The sequence below is a fragment of the Sus scrofa genome, chromosome 15 (genome assembly GCF_054392235.1).
Source record: "Sus scrofa isolate SSC_HxYL_T2T_F1_AM1 chromosome 15, Sscrofa_HxYL_maternal_Yorkshire_Landrace_v2.0, whole genome shotgun sequence".
NCBI lineage: Eukaryota > Metazoa > Chordata > Mammalia > Artiodactyla > Suidae > Sus > Sus scrofa.
In genome coordinates this window covers 55,245,647-55,268,285 of record NC_139397.1, presented here as the reverse complement: position 1 = coordinate 55,268,285, position 22,639 = coordinate 55,245,647, and the positions used below count along the sequence as shown (strand labels likewise).

Genomic DNA, 22,639 nt, shown 5'->3' with positions numbered 1-22,639 from the left:
AAGCATTATCATATACAAGATTTGCAAATGCTTTTCTATTCTGTAAAGCTGTCTTTTCACATTTACATATTTATATATTACTTTTTACTTAAAGTAGCTTTGATGTATTTCCATGCCAATATTATTTGTTTTTCCCATTATTTTTAGTAATGACATGTTTTCAATACTTTAAATTGTTTTGCCAAATTTATGGACGACAGTGCCCCTCATTGCATAATTTTGTATTTTTTAAAGAATGACTTCTTATGCTAAATGTCCTTAAACATTACATTCCCAGTGGAAGAAGAAAAGGAAGTGTTAAGAAGTGAGGCCAGATACGTCTTTCTGAATTATGGATGCTGACAAGACATTTAGCAGTTCTTTCTATATTTGGGCCAAATGTTATTGGTTTAGAGATCTTAAGACAGCATGGTTATATAAAGTCAATTACTGTTCAATTTAATTTAATTTATGATATTGACTTTTTGTAACATTCTCTAGTTTGCGACATTGGCTGTACTGAAGAAAGTGAGTTTAATAATTTATAAAATATCTGTCATACCTAATTTTTGAGTACCATTATTTCTGAATAGTCCATACATCAAATGTTTCAATAAGACTTAATAGGATATATGACTGTTTATTTTCTGAAGTTTTAAAATAATTTTATCTACTTTGAAAATGTTAAGATTTCCATTAAGACAAGCCATGAAAATGATCTGGGAAATGTCATTAGCTAATAGTTGTTAAACAATACAAGGTTCTATCAATTTATCAACTCCACATGTTTTCACATCACTAACATCTGTGAAATTAAGCTGGGTCTTACAATGGCTAGTATGTCATAATCTAATGGCAAGAAAAATTGAAGGAAATATAGCATTTTGATTATTAAATTTTACTTTATATTTGTGTATTAAAATCTTCTCATTTTCCAGTGTAATTAAAGGAAAGTATAAGAGCAAATATTAAAACAGCACAGTCTGAGATAATCTATTTTTAACATCCATAAAGAGATTGTTCTTTTTATGATATTTATGTTTTTATTTAAAAACAAATGCTATTTCCAGGGAAGAAACCTAGGAATAATGCTTGGAAGTACATGCAAATTATTATCAAAATAAACATACTGAATAATCTGAAAATATATTTTAAAATGCTATGGAGATATTTGCATGTATTACGTTATTTAAATGGAATTTACTGGCATGTGGCATACAGCATGTCACTGTTGCCACTTCTACACGCAAGTGAATGTATAATCATAAAATCCAGTACTACCTAGATTCTGCTTTCATCAGTCATACCACTGACTGAGGTCTAAATGAGAGGCACATGCAACAACAAATGTAGAGAAAAGCCAAGTCACACTTTTTTTTTTACTATGATTTGAACATAGATTTTTAAGAAAAATTATCATAGTACCTCCAATAGAACCCCAAACCTTCAAATTAATACAGTTTCCAAGGTTTCTGTTTTACGTGAAATCCATGGGATTTCCAAATGTGTCTCAGAATATATCACACTGCAAGAGTAGCCCCCCACCCAATACATTCATGCTACCACCATGAAATCTTGATGGCGACAACACATTTGGTCCAAAGTAATGAAAGAGGGTAGACACATGTGTGAGATATTTCCATAATCTGTAAAAACAAACAAATTAATTAGTAATAATTTATTAAATATGACTGTTTTAGAATTGTTAGCCTCTTTCTAAATCCTTCCCTTTAAAACATTGCTTAATCAGATTCATAAGACCAAGTAACATCTCACCTCCAGAAATGAGACATATAGGAGTTCCTGTCATGCCTCAGTGAAAATGAATCTGACTAATATCCATGAGGCTGCAGGTTTGATACCTGGCCTCACTCAGCAGGTTAAGGATCCGGGGAGTTGTCGTAAGCTGTGGTATAAGTCGTAGACGCAGCTCGGATCCCGCGTTGCTGTGGCTGTGGTGTAGAGCCAGTAGCTACAGCTCTGATTCAGCCGCTAGTCTGGTAACCTCCATATGTGGATGTGACCCTAAAAACAAACGAGCAAACAAAGAAACAAGAAAAAAATGGAAATAAGATAAAAAAGATGAGATCTTTGATCTCAGTGGTATGACAATGGGCAAAGAGATTGATAGGTCAACAGGAATCTACATAAGGAAAACTTTTTAATCTCAATTATGTTTCTATTTTCTTTAAAAATAAATGCATGTAAAATTTGAGAAATTTAGAACACAGGTAAAATCCAAAGTATGCTTGGTCTTATATTGATAAGGCAAAGAAGAATCTTATTAGGATTTTAAAAATAACCAAAAAGTTATAAAATATTAATTTGGAAGCTTTTACTGAGGCACTGAGATATAACAGGTGAGAAAGTCCAGACTAAGATGTAAATTTTCAAGAGACATTTCTGCAAAGCAATTTTACATCTCTGAAAAATTGCTTATTTACACTGAGAATAGAAAAGGCCCTCATTATGGTACATGCAGTCAAATATTCCCAGCCTAGAGGATGAAGTCAGTGTAATTCTGGTCTGTTTAACTCACTTTTTTTCATTCTTTTCAAGACTGAAGAGATGAAAAAACATGCTCACCAGAATGGGAAGGAGGAGAGGGAAAACAACAATAGAGGAAATATCTCACCTACTTTCCATTACTGAAGGTTCTTTCCTGGAGTAGACTCCACTGGCAGAAAGTCATAGCATATAAGTAAGTTGGGTTTTGGAAGTTTTATTATTATACAATGCTTTGCTTTCAAATCATTAAATTAAAATTGTTTTGCAACTTACCAGTGTTGTGCTCAGGATTACCATCTGCAGAATGACCACTGCAGTTTAAAGCATAGCTCTGACATCTGCTTTTTTATGACCTTATCAAAGTTTCATTCTATTTCAGTGCCTCAGTTTCCTCATCTTAGAAACAAGGAGTCAATTATAATAGTTTTGAGGGTTAATTTAGTTAATACAGATAAACTCATGGGGGAAATGCCTGGCACCCCAAAATAAGCTCTGATAGCTATTATTTTTGCTTTCCTTGAGTCAACTGAACTAACAATGTTTTTCTCTACACAAGACTGTATCTTGCATCACTACTATAGAATTATATTAATCAATTATAGTACTATCACATCATATAAAGCTAGTAACTTATTAACTGTTGCACAAAACTAAGAAGCACCTCTCAGATAGGGAGGGCCAACACTCATCATCACATCTCTCAAACAAGAATAAAATGCATAAGAATCAATGAGAGCATATTTGATAAATCCTGAGAAATATTCTCATTGATTATTGGGTTGAAGCCGATAGAGATTTTGTGTTGCTAATAAGATGCCCCAGGTGTGAACGATTCAGGTAATCCACCAACCACCATGAACAGTATTGCCTTCAATTCCTCTAAACGAATGGGTTATACACAAATTAGCTATATGCAAACAGAGGGTAGAATGAAAAAACTCATCCCTCTCATACAAGAAAACTAGCTTCTTTTCTCTCCCTGGTGGGGGTAGGTGGGCATAAACTTACCTATCACTTTTCCACTCCCAAACTAACTTACGTTATTTAATTTTTTTCGTATTTAAACCACTTCCCTTATAATGAGAAGTTCCTCAATTTTCCATCTAGTTGTAGCTTCATTCCTTGCTATAGCAATGTCTTTGCCACACCACGTCCACGAGATGACCAAGTCAATCAAATCATGTATTACAACATTTTCTTTTTTTCCAAAAGCGTGTCTTAGAGGCAAAAATCAAAAAAAAAAAAAATCCAACACACACACACACACACACACACACACACGCACACACACACACACACACACGTAACCCTTATAATTTATAATCTGATTTTGCATGAGCAGTCTAAAAACAAAATTATAATAAAAACTTGTGAGCATCTTGCACCAAGACATTAATGATATCTGATTTTTCAATATAATGTAGATTCTTTAAAAATTAATTTCTCATCTTCTGTGCAGCTAAATATTTTGAAACTATGTAATTTTAACATCAAAAAAGGGATTTAGAAACATATTTCTTGACATATCATTCCAATGGGAATTTCATGCAAAAGTAATATTTTAACAGCAGGCTAGAAGGAAGACTCATTGCCTTGTCAAATGCCAGTTACAAAATTAGACACAGTCTTAAAGGGAATAAATGGGGGATTAAAATGTTTTTGAAGCTACTCATTTGTCTAAACTTTATTAAAATTTCCATGAAAGGGTAATGATATTGATCGATATATTGTCATATATACAGAAGAAAAAACTAAAATGAATGGAAGAATGATAAATTATTTCCCCTTAAAAATTAACATTACTGATGGCCAGTGCGATCTGAACAGTATTTAGATGGATTAAGCAGATGTTGCACCTCTACTTTAAAGAAAGAAGTTTAATTCAAACTAAAACATAGGAACACAAATCTTAGAAAAATACATGAAGGTTGAAAACAATCACAGCTCTGCCAGTTGAGATGTCATTTGCAAACTACTGTTTCATCGGAAATAAAATTTATGTTATCATCATACTTTCTATCCAATATATGACATTTATATAAATTTACATCAGTGACTAATTTAGATTATACATAATAAATTATATTGTTTTGCTTCTTTTAATGTCTGTATTCTTTCTGGTTTCAAAGTGATCCATTTTGGGTCCTTCTGTAGTCCTTTGGGCTAGTATTTATACAGCCAGGCTGATGGAGCCACATTACATATTGGCTGGGACCTGAGTCCTGGGCTCCTTTACTGTGGTTCTTGCACCTGTACAAAGTATCCTCCAGCAACAAAATACAAAGAAACTGTATAGGACTAAAAATAACTGCATGCATGTGTGGTTGTCTGGCATTATGAACAATAAAATACAAAAAGGCCAAAAACCAATTGCTACTTCTCCATGCCAGGAGTAAATTCAGGTGGGCAGAAAACCTAAATCATAGCTCCAGCCTGACCCACCAAACCGCCCCATCCCTACCCTCACCCCATTTAAAAAAGAACTAGTCTGCCCTCCTCAGAAAATGACAAGGCCACCTGTTTCTTGTTTTTGCTCCCTTGTGTTGTAGCATGAGTCTCAGTAAAGTCCTGTCTGAATTTCTTGTCTGGCCCCTTACCAATTTCTACTGATTAAGGAGCTTGAAGACCCAGGTTGTTAACACCTTTACTCTTGATGGGTTCCACTTTGCAAATAGATTGTTGTGTATTTTCATGTCTCTTTGCAAATCATGTTTTCTATTCTGAATATTTTTTCCTGTATGTGAATGTATCATTATTCCCAAGAGTTAAGTGATAGGATGGTGCATATACCAGACTTGCTGGAGCAGTGTTTAGTTGAAAATCTCATGGACAGAAGAATAGTAGGTGGATGTTCAGATTCCCAGGTGGCCTTACATTTGGTGGCCCCAAAGCTGGTATCTGGGGGAGTCTTGCAACATGCTTTGTGTGTGTGTGTGTAAACTGAAAGAAATTTTATTTAGACTTTATGAAGCAATCTAGTTTAAAAAACAATTGAGGGTAAGATACCAGAACACTTTCATGTAACAGAACTTTGTAACAGAGTTTGACAGACAAAGAGGGCAGGCCCTGAAGAGGGATTTAAATGTCAGATGTTTTCCACCTTGAAAATGAGGTCATCACAGATTCTAATCAGTTCGTGTTCTTTAGTCATCTCCTCAGAGTAGACGCACCTGCTCCTTCCTCAGACTCCTCTGGAGGGCTAGGTCTCCCATCTCTGGCCTCCTGTTTCTCAAGCCACTTTAAGAGGTCAAAGAAAGATTTTTCCCTGAAATTGTTCTTCAATAAGTTGATCTTTTCTTTCAGAACTTTCTGGAGTTTTGTCAAGTCCCTTCCGTTTCTAAGCTTCCTCCATCACTCAGTACACTCTCCCCTCAAAGCCATCCATGACCTTGTCCACCTTCAGATGCTTCGCTTGGAGCTCCTCACACCTGCTCTTTGGCAACAGGGTCTTCTTTTGCCTCCTTTCCTCTGACGCATTCAGGTATTTCTGGCTGCACTGCAGCTGGTCCATGATTGATGAGACCACACAGATGTGGCCGCACAGGGACATCCAGGCTCCTGGAACCCCGCCGTCACATGCGAATAGGGGTGGGGTAAATGGAGGGGTGGGGGGTTGGAGAAGTGCGTAGATGGCGTTGGGGGGAGGGGCGGGGGGTGGTGCTCCAGAGGTAGCGCATGCGCACCACAGGCTGGCAGCTGCCGCTCAGCCCCCTGCGTTAGTTTTCAAGCCTGTCTTTCAGATGAGAGTCCAACCCGAGGTGTGTAGACCATTCCCTCTGGGCGACAACCCCTTCAGGAAAGAAGCCCCACAGGGCTCCGGATACCCCTCAGGCAGTGCTAGAACCACAGCTGGGTCTGGAAAGCGCTCACATCCCCGTCCTCATTCCAGTCTGAGGCGGGCAAGCACGCTTACCGCCGGGGCTCCAAGGTGCCGCTGCGCCGGATGTACACTGACTCCTGCTGGCCCTGCTTGTTCGCCACTGCGTGTGCACTACAGGAATGTCACCTCCCAGGTGAGTTCTGAGGCCGCGACCCGTTTTGGGAGCTGGGCCTCTCGTCAACTCTGAACGGGTGAAAGTTTGGGTCCTCAGCCTCGCGGTCCAGGTGGTAAGACTTCCGCCCTTCTTGGTCTCAGGGTTCCTCCGGGGAGACTGAAGCCAGTTCTCCCCGGTTCCCTGGTGGCGCGGCCTTTGGCTGGCGGCCTCGTGGTTGAAGTCAGTCCCCACTTGGCCCTCGGGCTCTTCCTGCTGAGGACTTGGGGACATGGGCTCCAGCAGTGGTCTCAGGACCAGGGAAGTCGCGGCCAAGGTAGGGGTACCGCCAGCAAGCCGCGGCTCTGTGAGGCCCTGGTTCCATTGGGCGGTCAGACACTTTTGGTCGTCCGGTCCCTGTCTAGTTGTACGGTAAGTGAGGCCACCACAGCATGAGTTGACAGGACCCTGGCTTCACTATCCATTTCCCAGCACTGGGCTCATGGTTAAAGAAAAGCTGTTGGTCCTCTGCCATGCTCAGGGCCAGGGTTCACGTGTAGTAACTGCGTCCGTAGATCTCAGGCAAGAGGTGCATTGGCCCTTGGCATCACTCAGTGTGGGTGCAACAGCCTCATGTCCACGTGGCCGGCACTTGGTTGAGTTGAATTATCATTTATCTTGGCTTTGGGCATTTTTCAAGGGGTTTTGTGGAAGACTTAGCTGTTCGTTTTTAAACCAACCTACAAAGATCCCTTTGACTAACTCCTTCCTGATAGAGAAGTATTTATATTATATATGAACAATAGATTTACTGTAAAGCACTGTGTTACTATCTCTAAATTTTCAATGCCTTTAAAATTATGAAATGATTATAATTTGTGTCCTTATGAAGTTAAATGAAAAATTAACATCTGTAAATATTTGTCATGCATATGAAAAGTAGAACAGAAAGCTTAGAAATTATCAATATGACTGGCAATATAGAATAGTGATAAAAGTCAGAGTGTCAGCAAGTACATTTTCACAATTTCCACAATGAAAAACTATCCACAAAGTTTAGTCTCCTTTTAATAGAAGTAATATATTCCCATCATAAAAGATAAAAATTTAACCTTACAAAAATAAGTTATATAGATTGTAACATACTTTCTCTGTAATTGCCAAATGATAGCCTGTTCTCTAGAACTCACCACTCCTTAAAGTCTGGTTTTGTTTAATTTGATTATTACCAGCCTAATTCTAATGAATACAATTAAAATGTAATATGGCAATTTGAGATTTCATATCCTGCTATCTCTTCTTAGTGGCAGTGAACATAGGGATACAGCCTCTAGAAGCAGATTTGGGTCTTGAAAAATATGCCTGATTTGTATGTCTACATTCTGTTATTTTAAAATGGAATAACAATAGTACATCCCTTGTAAGTATGTTGTGAGGATTCATTAAATTAATATGCATAAGGTTCAGAGCTGTGTATAATGCATGATAAATATTCACATCATGTTATTCTTAGTCATATGAGCAAACTGAAAGATATAAATCACACACCCAGTTAACTCCCAACTTTTATCTTCGGCCTCCAAATTTTTGTTAATTATGTAATTCATGGTTGCTCTCTTTAGTTACCTTTACAACTTAAAATAGGATATAAATTATTTTCTGATACCTAACATTTAGGTATACTTATTGATTGATGTTATTCATTGCTTCCTTATTCTCAAATACCAGGAAAATAGCATAGCTGTACTTCCCTTCACCCTCTGATTTATTTTTGCTCTGTAATCATTAAGGTTTATAACACTGGTAATCTATATTATATCTTTTAATAGTGTACGTTGCTTTGTCTAAAGATAAATTCTATCTATTGAAAAATATTGAACACTATTTAATAGAAGCAACAATTATGGTTTATTTTGTGAGAGACACTGTGCTAAATACAAAGTATAGGAGACAGATTATCTCAATTTATGCAAACTGATCCTGGGAGAATGGTTCTAATTTTAGTACTCTATAAATGGGGTTCTACTCTAAAAACTATTCTATAAATGGGAACCCTGATATACAGAGAGATTTTATTTTTTTTTAATTTTACTGAAGTCTAGTTAATTTACAAGACAGTGATAATTTCTGCTGTACAACAAAGTGACCCAGTCATAAATATACCCATACCATTCACTCTGATTCTTTTCCCATATAGATTATCACAGAATACTGGGTAGAGTTCTCTGTGCTGTACAGGAGGTCCTCTTGGGCCAATTATTCCATTTACCTCAGCATGGATATACCAAATCCCAAACCCCCAGTCCATCCCTCCAACCTCCCCACCTGGCCCCTCTGGTAACAGTGTTTTTCAAAGCTGTGAGTCTGTTTCTGTCATGCAAATAAGTTCATTTGTATCCTTTTTTTTTTTTAGTTTAAAGATTTCACATATAGGTGATATTGTATGATGTTTGTCTTTCGCTGTCTAACTTTACTTAGTATGATAGTTTCTAGATAGAAAATTCATAAGACTTAGCACCCAATTAATGAATGAAATTCATATGTGGCAAATTGGCATTTAAAAAATTTTTAAATTTTAAAAATTAAAAAAATATTTTTAAAAGATATGATTCCCCTCATATTTATTTACAAGTCAGTTTCATGGCTATGTAAATATTATTAGTGACATAATGGTACAGTGATGGACTGTTAAGTAAGGAAATGTATCTCTTTTAAAAACTTAAATGTAATTTAATTTCAATAATAAGGCATTTTTCACAGTGTCTCCTTTAACTTTTTTTTTTTTTTATTTTATTTTACTGGAATTTATTCTTGTGATACTTTGGATATTGGAGTTGGCTGAATCAGAATGACTACAAGTAATAGCTACTTAAAAAAAAAAAATGTAGGGAGTTCCCAATGTGGCTCAGCAGAAACGAATCTGACTAGCATCGATGAGGACACAGGTTTGATCCCTGGCCTTGCTCATTGGGTTAAGGATCTGGCATTGCTGTGAGCTGTGGTGTAGGTTCAGCAGCTGCAGTTCCGATTTGACCCCTAGCCTGGGAACCTCCATATGCCTTGTGGATATGGCCCTAAAAAGACCAAAAAAAAAAAAAAAAAAAAAAAAAAAAAAAAAAAAAAAAAGAAAGAAGGTTTATTTCTTTCTCATGTAAGTGTAAGGTGGTCCTTCCCTGATAAAGCAACTCCATAATTTTCTAGTTTCTGCCATTTATATGTTGTCCTCAGTACCTGGCTTCATTCTCATGGTCCACGCCAATTTCCACTAACATATCCCTCTTTATGTAAGAGAATGACATGGGAAAGGCAGTGATGTAAGGGAGGTTTTCTTTGTTTTAGGGAGGACCCAGAACACTCTTATATTTACACTGCAATGATCAGAACCTAGGGAGAGAGCCACACCCAACAGCAAGAAAGGTTGGGAAAACTTTTCTTTAGCTGAGTGACCATTGCCTAACAAAACACTCTTAAATGGTATGAAGCGATATTAGAGGAGTGCTAGCTTTCTCTACCACAGTTCAAAACAGACTACATATATTTTTATTCACACACAGAATCCACGAAGTTCTCTTCCATTATGTCAACCACCTTAGGATTTTTGGCTGATATGTACTCTCTCTTTCAGGGCCAATTATACTTCCATGTAGTCTGGCTAAGATACTTTTAAAACTTTAAAAAAAGGAAAAAGAACCAAGGCAGGTTTTTTGCACACCCTGCCCCCGTACATACCAAATGTATAACAATTTGGTAGAAGTGGGTAATTATAGTACAACGTGTAATATGAAGAAGGAAAAATAGGGGAAAAACACAGAAACAACTGGTCTTTAACCATCATCATATTTTGGTTGGCCAGAATTATGAAGACTTTTGGCTGAAACAAGGAGGTAAATTCCTCCCTGGTAAGCCCATTTGTCAGCCCCGAACTGCTTTCTGGGAGAAATTCCTTGTTCTTTATTGTGTGTTGATCTTGGTTGTGCTAAGTGGTCTTTCCTGTTCTACTACCCTCTGTAACCTTTCTGAGATCTGCAGAATATTTGCGACTAAATTTTTGTTGGTACATTTTGGGATAGAAATGTCACAGGCTTTTGCAGGTTAAAGTGTAGTCTCTTTAACAATACATTTTCAGAAAGGAAAAAAAATAGTACGTTTCTGGTCTTTTTGCTTTTTGTCAATTTCCTGTGCAAATTACCCCAGACAGAGATCCCATCTGGACATAAAGATTAAACCTGAACACTTTCACCTTCTATGTGCTGGTCTTTGTAGTTTGTCCTTCAAGATCTCTGTCAGACCACAGGAAACTAAAATTGGTCCAGTTGTTGAATATTTGCCGATTGACACCAATTTTAGCAAGCTGTATTGTTGGTGATATTTGAGGTTTAATTTTTATTCCTCAGTAGATAACCTATATTTTCATCATATAGATCTTTTAAAATTATGTATTATACATTGGAATTTTCAACACTCATGTCTCTGTGTCTAGGTTGGAGAACTCAGTGTGTCAAAAGGTTTAAAGGTATATTTTCAATCATTTTATTAATTGTCATTTTATGTTTTCCTGATCTTTGTCAATGAGTCTGTGTTCCATAACAAATGCTATTAGAAGTGTGTTATGTTAAAATTAAAATTACATTTAAAATGTGTTCTCAATCCTCTTCTATTTAAAACCTCAAAAGCATATACAATGTGAGTAAACACTGGAGCTTTACAAATGAGGATATTTATTAGGATTATTTCCAACTATCAAACTATTTAGGAGGGCAAATTATTTTAAAAGTGTATACTTTCTTTTCATCTCTACTAAGAATAAAAATAAGTTAATAATTCATTAATTTTATTTTATTTTATGCCTTTCCAAATGCTTAATAATAAAAGAATCAATGTATTTCCTATTTGGAAGTTAGCATTAGATTCTCTGAGTATTTTGAAAAAAGGAGCAAAGTTAAAATGACTGACTATATTACAGTTTTTTTTCCGTGACTGCCATAGTATAAAAGGTGTGTTGTGTTTTACATGTAAATAAATGTGGTTTGGACCTATGTTTTTCATTTTCAAATGATATGGGAATCTTCTGATTGATGGCTTTATGTTAATAAATCTCTGGACATTGAAAGACTGCCTGGGCTGTTGAAAACTGCAAAGCAACTGAGCAGTGGAGCGGCTGAGAAGAGTATATGTGTATACTATGAATGTGGTTATGTATTTATATTTAAAATGTCATCTGTTGCACATTTTTAATGCATTGAAACTTTATCAGTAGTATTTAGAACTGTTTCTTGGATATCTCTGTATACACATACACATATATCTGTCTACCTGGGTATGATTCAATTAATTGAGGAATTCATATTACTACTTAGCTTATTTTGATAATGTGCCCACAATAGGTTTTTTCTCCAAAGGCCCTAAGGAACACCATGCCATAAATAAATAAGTACTCAAGTGTTATTATTCTTTGTTTTGATATTTGACATAAATGAAATAATTTGCTTCCCTATAGTCCAGTCATATATGATGAATGAGGCAGATTATTCCAATATCAAAATTTCTTCTTTGTGTGCACTCCTCCTTTAGACTTTGAACTTACTTATTATGTAATTACCAGTTCATAAATTTTTTTGAAAGAAGATGTGAAATACTCCTATCATTGGCTGCCTTGTACTTGAAAAATATATTTTAGTGGATCTATGGGAATGAGCCACATTTGAGTGAATTTAATAGAAATGAGAAGATATTTTGCAAAGGGGAGAAAATTACATGGTGGCTTTTGAGGAGAAGTGGTATCAGGCATGTTTGTGTTGTTGCTCATTTCATTTGTTTTGTTTCTTAGTATGTAAATAGAAACAATGCTTTCCCAAGAAGAAAGCAGCACAAAAGGTAAAATCAGTGAAAGAGAATGAATACTGCCTGAGCAATATATGTAAATGGGAAGATGATTGGGCCCAGGAAATAAATGGAGGGATTGACTTGGCATAATAACTCTGGCAGTTCATTAAGTTAACAGTTGGAAAAGCAGAGTATGGGGTGCAGAGCTGGATAGTGGGTACATGTGGTAGTGGGAGTCTGTAGAACATCATTCCTAAAGTCAGAGTTACCCCAGCAAATGGTAAACCAGAACATTTTCCTGAAATTAGAGAGAAGGGAGGTGAGTTGAAAATTTGAGGAGAGGAACGATATAAAGGAGCCATCTGGGAGAGTGGGAGTTAAAGAACCTAGAGAAGGTATGATTGTTGGATAGCCTAAAGGTTGTTTAAGGTTTGTGCCACCAACATAAGGGAGGCCAATCAGATGCACACATGCAGAAATATAGGTAAACAGTGGGGTTTAAACAAAAAATGGTGCTTTTGCCAAGTGAGTTTAAACAGTGAGAAAAAGAGGAGTATCAAGAATTATGTGAGAGAAACATTACTTTGGTTGGCTATGGTATTTAAGCTGGTTAGGGATAAGAGACCACCAAATGAGTGAGAGACAGTGAAAATGCAATATGATTTGAAGTTCCTATAGGTGAAGGGATTGTTGCAGCCTGGGTCTTGCAAGAAGTGATCTCAAATGCTAGTCAGCAGTGGTAGCAAAGAGATGCATGAAATTAAGGTCATGAAGGGTATACAGATAAAATTCGTGGTCAGTTGCTTAGGTAAGGTGAATAAGAATAAGGGAGAGGACTCAAGGATGTGAGTAGTTAGGGTGTTGTAAGAATCATCTGTAAGCATACAGAAATCATGAAGAATTAAGTGACTTGGAAAGAGAGTGGCAGGGAATTAGGAACAGAAGTAATCAATAAAAAAAGGTAAATAACCCTTGTACTAGGTAGTGACATCAGTGACTTTGATAATTGGTAACATAAAATAATGATAAGAGTTTTAAAGCTGGGCATTTTTAGGGAGGTATGATGGAAAATAGTCTCAAGGATATGATGAAGAGGATATATCTATCCTATATCCAGAGCCAGTGGTTCAAGATCTTTTCAAGGGTATAGAGAATGGTCACCACTTGAGAAGACTGTGCAGAAACATTGACCTCTCTAGCATAGTCCAGTTTTATTGGAAGAAGAAGAAGGAGAGAGAATATGGAAGATAAAGTCATTCTGCAGTTGATGGGCTATGCATTTCAAAAGGCATGGTAGGACTAAAACTGATGAGAATAAAGAAGATAGATCATTTCGTGGATTAGAATATTAGAGAAGCCTAGTAAAATAAGAGATTTAGTCTTCCTTTGATGACCTCTTTACAAGGGATGAGAAGGGATGATGAAATAAACTTAATGGTATTTGAGAGAGATGATAATTGTGAGGCTGTGCATTTGGAAGGAAGGAAGAGTAGATGTCTGGGGCTCATTTATGATCCCTGTTGGGGGAAGCTAAGAGGTGATCAAGGAGATCTGGGGCAGAAAGTAAAGCAACTGCAAAGACTCTGAAGAAAACAAAGGACATGTGCCATGTTTAAGAAACAACAAAAACTCGGAAGGATGACTACTGAGATTAGGTCAGAAAGATAGCTAAAGGCCAAATCATATAAAAATCCAAAGGCTGTAGGAAGACTTGAATTTAATTATAGTGAGATGAAGAGTCATTGGAGATTGTTTTGCAGAGGAATGATTTCATCTGCCTTAGGATTTTGAATGGCTAATTTGGGATTTGTGTAGATATTAGATATTAGATAAAGATCCAGGCAAGCAAAAGTGGTAGCTTAAAAAAAGTACAAGTAGAGATACTGAGAATAGGTAGGATTTTTAATATATGTTGAAATTAAAGTTGAATATATTTGTTGTTGGAATGGATAAACACTTGAAGAACAGAATAGTCAGAGATAATTGAAGATCCTTAGTCTAGCAACTGGCAACTGAACTTCCATTTACTGAGATGAAGAGGGATGATGGTGAAGTTTTGTCCATGTAAGGAGAAAGTCAAGAGTTCTCTTTTAAGCAACCAAAATGTCCATCAACAGAAGATTGGATAAAGAAAATGTAGATATTCCATGGAATATTACTCAGCCATTAAAAAAGATGAAATAATGTCATTTGCAGCAACATGGAGGGACCTAGAAATTATTATACTAAGTGAAGTAAATCAAAAAGACAAATATCATGGTATCACTAATATGTGGAATCTAATAAAAATAATACATTAGAACTTAGAAAACAGAAACAGACTCAAAAGTTTCAAAATCAAACTTATGTTTACCAAATGGGATATGTGAGGGGGCTAAATTATTGGTTTGGGATTGATACATACTCACTACTATATATACAATAGACATGTAATAGGGACCCTCTGTATAGTACAGAGAATTTTATTCAGTACTGTGTGGTAATGTATATGGGAAAGGGATCTGAAAAGGAATGGATATATGTATAAGTGATTTACTTTGCTGTATGTCTGAAATTACCACAACTTTGTAAGTTAACTATATTTCAATACAGTTTTTTTTAAAGAGTTAAAAAAAAAAAGAGTTCTCTTTTTCAACATAATGTATTTGAGATGTCTTTTGCAAATGGAGACATGCAAAAGGAAATGTTGAGTGAGAAGTTGTTTTTATGAGTCTGGAATATATGAATGAAGTCAGGATTTGCAATATCAGTTATTTTAATGTTTTCTGTATTCCTTTGATTACATTTTCCTTAAAATATTGTAGTATACTAGTATTTACTCAATATTTTCTGTTCTCTGTATATTTAAAACATAGGAGTAATATTTCCTCCTCAACGTTCTTGCCCCTTCCTTCTGCTTCATTCCTTGTAGAAGTTATACTTTTTCTTCTGTATCTATTAACTCTTATATCACAGTTTCTATCTCTATAAACATTACCTTTTTCCCTGGGAAAATTGTCCCATTTCATTTGCCTACTCATTCAATGTCTCTTCTTGTTCTTCTCTCATTCTTCTGTTCATGTCATTATTAAGATTTTTTATTTTTGCTACAATAAAAACTTTCATTTAAAAATATCTCTGGTATGTTATGGATGCACTATCTTATTTCCTATTGGTCTGTTTTAGAGGACTGTGTAAGCTTCTTGTACCCCGCCTACAATGATAATGTATGAACAATGACATATGGTCCCAGAGGGTATGGCTATGATTAGTCTTCTGAACATGGAAACTTTTCATTCATCTCAGTGCCTCCTCTACAAGGTTCATTCCTGCTTTCTGTCCAAAGGGCCCACAAACTCTGCTCTTCCCCTTGCCAGATGTTTCTCTAGCCTAATGTGTGGTAGAATTAAGTGAGGAGTCAAGAGTCTAAGTAACCTGGATGTCCCTCCAAACAGACATCCCAGGGCTTTTCCCTTTTCCCAAGCTTTGTCCCGTTGTAATTCAGAGCAGCAAAATAGGGTTGCTACAAAAATAAGAGCATGACCAGAGTTTAGTACCAGTCTTCTTGCTGAATATATGTCAGGCACTCTGCTAAGCACATTGTGTGGAGTTAACCATTTCTTTCCCACATCAGATCTTTGAAGTATATCTTATATTATTCCCAGTTTGTAGAAGAGGATAGTATCAGTATTCAAATAATTTTTACCAAGGTCACAGTATAAAATAATTGACTCAATCCCAGGCATTTTGGCTATGGGGTCCATGCCTAATCCACCATGATTTACTACCAAGATTCAATGAGAGACTCTGCTATTATTTCTCCTTCTTTGTAATCTGAACATTAGAACTTTGTCCACTTTGGGTCTCCATTCGTTTCAGAAAAGATTCCTCTTTTCTCCACCTGTATTTTCTTATGTCTTTGGCCTTTTCTGTGGAATCTTCTTTTGTATTTTTAGAAAAGGGATAAAGATTATGAGTAAAGTATCTTTTAGAGATTATCTTATTTACATTCAGTCATGTAAGTCTAGCTACAGCACTGATGTTAATATTTTTAGCACTGCTAATTGTGGCTGTTTTCATTGTTTTAATTTTTATTCTTTGTGGTTGAATGTGAAAAGAATCCAAGGTAAATCTGAATTCTCTTAAATTATATGCAATGCTGGGTTTATGTTTACATTGGTATTTTTTTCCTGTAGTAAAGCTCCAAAGATTTTATTACTTCTTAAACTTGCTGTAAACTGTGAAAGACACTATGGAGAAAAACATGTCACTACATACACAGACTACATTTTTTATTAACATAGAATTGATTTACAGTGTTTTGCCAATTTCTCCTATACAGCAAAGTGACTCATTTATATATATACACACTCTTTTTTATATTCTTGTCCATCATGATCTATCCCAAGAGATTGGGTATAGTTCACTGTGCTATACAGTAGGACGTTATTGTTTATCCTTTGTAAATGTAACCCCAAACTCCCAGTCTTTCCCATTCCCTTCCCTTCCCCCTTGGCAGCCACAGGTGTTTTCTATGTCCCTGAGTCTGTTGCTGTTTTGTAGATAGGCTCATTTGTGTCATGTTTAAGATTTCACATATAAGTGACACTTTTAAACAAAACGGGAAACTAAAATTTGTATACAGACCTAGCTACATGAAATGAAAAATATTTTCTATTGAATTACCATTGAGGAAGAAAGTAAAAAGAGATCAGTAAAAGCACAAAAATGCAAAATCCTAAATCTTGCAAAAATATAGGAGCACAACAAATGAACATTTCTCATGTCCTCATAAAATATAATGTTATTTACAAACCACATAAAGCACACAAAATAGCCCTAATGGTAGTAAATATGTATTATCATTCTAAATCAAGCCATAACTAATGACACTCAGGGAAAGGTTTAGTTTATACTGAGGCTAGGTGTCTTGCAAATGAAAAGCTATTTAAGTGCTAAAATCAATTGACTATATAATACCATGTTTTCTGATGGGAATAGTGCACAAAAGATGCCTGGAAGTTGTTTGTTACAATGGCTAAATGAGATTCTACCTCTGGTTATTATCCACCCATACATTCATCATTATAAACCACTTCATTTTTATTTTATTATATTGATTTACCTTAGCACCCAAGACAGCTTATACTCCTACAAAATTCAGAAAACATTGATTTACCTAAATTATTCAGTACGTTACTATATGGCTATTATGTCATTTAACATTAGAAAAATCAATACAACTTTTTGTTAATTGCCTGTCACATACCTAAGGTATCACAAATGTGTTTTTCTGGAATCATTAATTTGCACTATGCTGATGACATTTTTATAAGTCAACTAGTTTAATACAAAATGGCATATGTAGTGGGAAAGTATTAGGATATGTAATGAATAATTTAAAGTTGCAATATATAAAACTGTAGAATAATTTATTAAGGTTATAATAATACCATTTCTCAAATGGCTGAAAGGTATACTGCTGTCTTCTGTGGACATTTTATAAATATTTTTTTCTTAAAACTCTATGTAAGTATAATGGATAAGATGGTAAGTAAGCTCAATGTGATGTTTACTATTTTGAGAAATTGCTATAGAGAATTTTTCCTGCATGGCAGAGGAATCATTGTAATTGAGAAGAAAGATACACTTCAAATGATAATTTGCTATTTTTTTATATTAGAATAGACTAAAACAGCTGATATTTAAAATATTAAAATGAACTTATACAGCAAGATGATGGTCTAAAAGTGTTTTGTGAACCTGCTGATACTGTCTTCTTTCTGATCATTCTGAAAAGTTATTGTAAATCTTGGGCTCATTCTACCTAGAAAATGAGCCACATATGTGTGGAGATTTATACCTTTTTATTTATTTGACATGTGTATATAATACCTGTGACATTCCTGACATATAATAGGTAATCAGTATAAATCAAAAAGGATCAAAAAGTATAAATTTTGTTCTGTCTTTTATTTGGGATACAAAAACCACTTGAGAAACCTATACTTGTATTTTCCTAGTGTCTTAAATAATATTGTATTAAGTAAAATACATGAAACATAAAGATAAATGTCAAGTTTAAAAGCACACATATTACATTGAAGCTGAAAACTAACCCAGAGTAACTATTGCTAATATGTCACCTACATAGAATAGAATGATGGGGAAATGATGCCATATATATATATGGCAGAGCTCTAAGAAGAAAATAACAGTCACTCAAAGTCAGTCGTTGCAGCCAGAAGTTAACAAGATAATCACCTTTGCTATTTCAGAGAAATATGTATATAAATATGAATTACTCTGTTCCAGTGGCTTTCCTGTCAGTTCTGTCCAATACTGTCACGTATTAGAATATGTTTCACGTTACGTAATTTGAAGGATTTATATTGTGCCCTTCAAGGATTTATATTGTATATGTAATTATATTGTTATAATTACCATAATTACTGACTTACTGATTTTTATCCTATGTATGAGGCATCCATTATGATCCAGAAACAGTTGTACACAAATTCTTGAAATTGAAGAACTTTACATCTGGGGAAGAAAAATACAAGAACTCTAAAACAAGAGTATGTTTTAAGTGATAAACTGCAGGAAGTGGTGTAGGAGTATAAAACCGCATTCCTGCTGCTAAAGCCATATGGGATAAAGGACCATTTTCCCCCAGTGTGTCATAAGTGATTATTTTTGAAAAATCCAATAAAAGAGCGAAATTGAGGAATCCAAATAAAACATATAAAACATATCAGTTTTTATAAAAGAAACATTGGTTTTAATACATGTGAGTAAACATATTTAGTTTACATATGTGATTTTTTTCATGCCAAGTCTGTCTTACTAAAGATAGAGGCGTTTGGTTTATGTGTTGGTGTGATAGTCTTAATTTGGTATGAGCTACTGCCCTTAAAACATAAGTCTACACAAGACTTAAAGTCTTAATCTCTCTCACTTTTATAGCTTACAGCTAGTTGTGTTTGTTGGCAATGGATTTAGAAAATGATTTATTCATATCACCATTATATTAAATATCTATATTCACAATATGTACACTTATTAAGTTACAGTTAAAAAGACTCCATTTATTGGCTTTATTTACTCAAAGTTGGCCTTTCATATCTTTAGCCAACTCCTGACTATGCCCAGGTGTAGCACTACTGCAAAGTGTCTTTTAAATAAACCTTTTATTTTTAATTTACCTTGCTTAATATTTTGGATGGAAATGCTGATTGAGTTTTGATGATCTCATTGCTTCACTAGCCAGTAAAACTCTGCAAATAACACACTGGATTTCATGCTTCAACAATAGTTTCGGGTACAAAACTGAACTCAATACTAATGAGGCTAGAACAGGTAATTTGAGCTTATACTTTTTTAGCATCCTTTCCAACATTACCATGGTTCAATATTATTATTATTTGGTTTAATAATATTTCACAGAAAGTTACGTTTTTGTCAGGAAAAAAGTTCTAGTGAAGCTTCTTTCTCCACCTCCAAATTGGGGTTAAAATACACATTCCAATTTCTGAATTTAATAATGTTAAATAGTACATTTAAAAATGGATTTTATTTAAAAATTTAACTTGTAAAATGAATGTTTCTTACAAAACATGATGATTACCATAATATCATAATTCTTTTATATGTAATCTAAAATATATCAGAAAGTAGAGAAATTTACTTAATGCATTTGAGTTATTCTATACTCATTCTGAGGAGAAATCAAAGATGTACTTGTTAATGTTATCTGTTAAAATTATTGGCTTCATGACTTCTGAAGTATCCTGGCCAGAATGATATCCTATAGTCATACTATGTAGGTAATATGTTACGCATTAAGATGTTGGATATGCTTTGGAAATATTATTGTCACTTTTTATCATATTATGTCTTTATAATTTAAACCTAATACAGTTTTTTTCCCTATTAGATGGTATATACTCTGTCACACTTGTTCCTGTTTCACACCTTTTGTTCATGCCTCTACCCAGATTTCTCAACAGCTTTTCCCTCACGCGACTCTTTGCTGTGGTAATCACTCTTTATATTTTACATATTACTTAAATGTTGCCTTAACTAGGCATGGTATAAATTAAGTGAATTCTCTGTTTCCTCCCAAAGCATCTTCTCCTGTATTTTTGTGGCACTTATTCCAATTTCAAATTATGTATCTATTTTGTACTATTTATGGTCTTCAATACAAGTTAGGGAGAATGTCTCATTCATTACTCTGTATCCAGTGTTTGACATGCTGGTCATAGGTACAGAAGTCTTAAATGATCACATGTTTAATGAATATTTGGCTATTATGAGTTGTTGTAATAGTGATTACATAGGCCAGATATATAACTAGCAGCTTTTTGGACTTTCCAAGGGGTACACCCCTCTCAAAATCTCAACTGGATGATTTAAATAGCTTTGTTACTATATTTCTGCTTGCATTTGATCTACTAGGATCAATTTTATTTATGACAATCAAAGTTGTCTTCTTAAACAGAAAGCCAAATTAAATCATTTTCTTTTGAAAATTTTCTATGGAATAGAATTAAAATGAAATGATTGAAAAGGACAACAAGTTGATTACTAATTCTCAGAAGTAATTTATATAACGATTTTTATTTTTTTCGATTATAGCTGCTTTACAGTGTCCTGTCAATTTTCCACTGTACAACATGGAGGCCCAGTTACACATATATGTATACATTATTTTTTCTCACGTTATCATGTTCCATTATAAGTGAGCAGACGTAGTTATCAGTGCTACACAGCAGGATCTCATTGATAATCCATTCCAAAGGCAATAGTCTCAGAAATAATTTGTTGTCACCTTTCTTTTTTTTTTTTTTCATTTTTTAAAAAAATTTATTGACGTGTAGTTGATTTACAAGGTTATCATAATTTCTGCTGTACAACAAAAGAGATTCAGTTATACATGTACACACATCCATTCCCTTTCACATTCTTTTCCCACATTGATTGTCACATAATATTTTTTTATTACAGAATAAAATACATATATTTAAACACAGTTACATTTAAACAGATTATTATATCATGGATCTTAAGAATCAGAGTAAGTGTCTCCCTCTGTAGAATTGGAATGGAAAATATGCTGAGACAAATAGGAAATTTACTCTGTACTTTATCCCATTTTGTATGGCTTTCATCTTTACTATTTAGTATTATCTATTACATTTCAATTTTTCTTTAAAAATTAGCATTCTATTAAAATTGTGTATATTATGCAACTAAAATTTATAAAGAAGAAAGCCTTGTATACCATTAAATATTTTATACATCATAATAAAAAGAATAACTGGTAAGAATAACAAAAATAATACACCCTCTGAAAATAAGTAAAATATAAAATGCATAAGTTGGTTAAAAACAGTGTAACTATATAAATATGTCCTCACAATTTGTTAAATCTTATTGATTCTTCAATGAAGGCATTACACCATTCTAGGTGATGTGATAAACAAGACATTATAGACCTTACATTGTACCATGGAGAGAAATGGTTATTAATAATACAGTTGTGGAACTGTATTATTTAATTGTACAGTTGCATTATTTAATTATAATTATCATAAATTCTTTGATGGAGAGGAAATCAGAATCAGATGTAAGAAGACTTAAACATTCCAAGAATGATGTCAAATGACCCCCTTCATGGTGGATTAGGCACTTATTTACTATGAGATATATTTCTTCTCCAGAGATTCCTTGTTTGTGTATCAACTGTAGATTTTTGCTTTGCAGTTATTCTGAAGTTTTGATGTAAGAGTCTATATGTATATGAGATTTCTTTAAGTTGTTGATCTCTTAATTGCAAGTTCATCTCCGGTGTCCCGTATTTGTACACACCTCTTCTCATGATTTCTGATTTTTGTGGTATAATTGTGCATGGCTGATTTCGTATCTTTACTGTATATGTACCTTTACTGGTGAGCCTTGCCATTTGTGGAATTTTTGTTTCCGTTTCCGTTTCTGTCTTTTCTTTCCTGCCTAGAGAAGTTCCTTTAGTATTTGTTGTAAGGCTGGTTTAGTATTGCTGAATTCTCTCAGCTTTTGCTTATCTGAGAAGGTTTTTATTTCTCCTTCAAATTTGAATGAGAGCCTTGCTGGGTAAAGTAATCTTGGTAGGAGGTTTTTTCCTTTCATCACGTTAAGTATATCATGCCACTCCCTTCTGGCCTGAAGCGTTTCTGCTGAAAAATCTGCTGATAACCTTATTGGGGTTCCCTTGTATGTTACTTGTTTCTTTTCCCTAGCTGCTTTCAAGATTTTCTCTTTGTCTTCAATTTTGGTCAGTTTGATTAGTATGTGTCTCGGTGTGTTCCTCCTTGGGTTTATTTTATATGGTACTCATT

General features: G+C 34.7%; 1 protein-coding gene across 1 annotated transcript in view; it reads left to right on the top strand.

The window, feature by feature from the left end:
- Positions 1 to 6,116: 6,116 nt before the first annotated feature.
- The window catches only part of LOC146395854 (uncharacterized), a 380,748-nt gene continuing 364,225 nt past the window's right edge, over positions 6,117 to 22,639 (top strand). The window contains exon 1 of the mRNA XM_084999099.1: positions 6,117 to 6,500. Within this exon, the coding sequence (XP_084855225.1) occupies positions 6,117 to 6,500 (384 nt within the window). The remainder of the gene's footprint in view (positions 6,501 to 22,639) is intronic.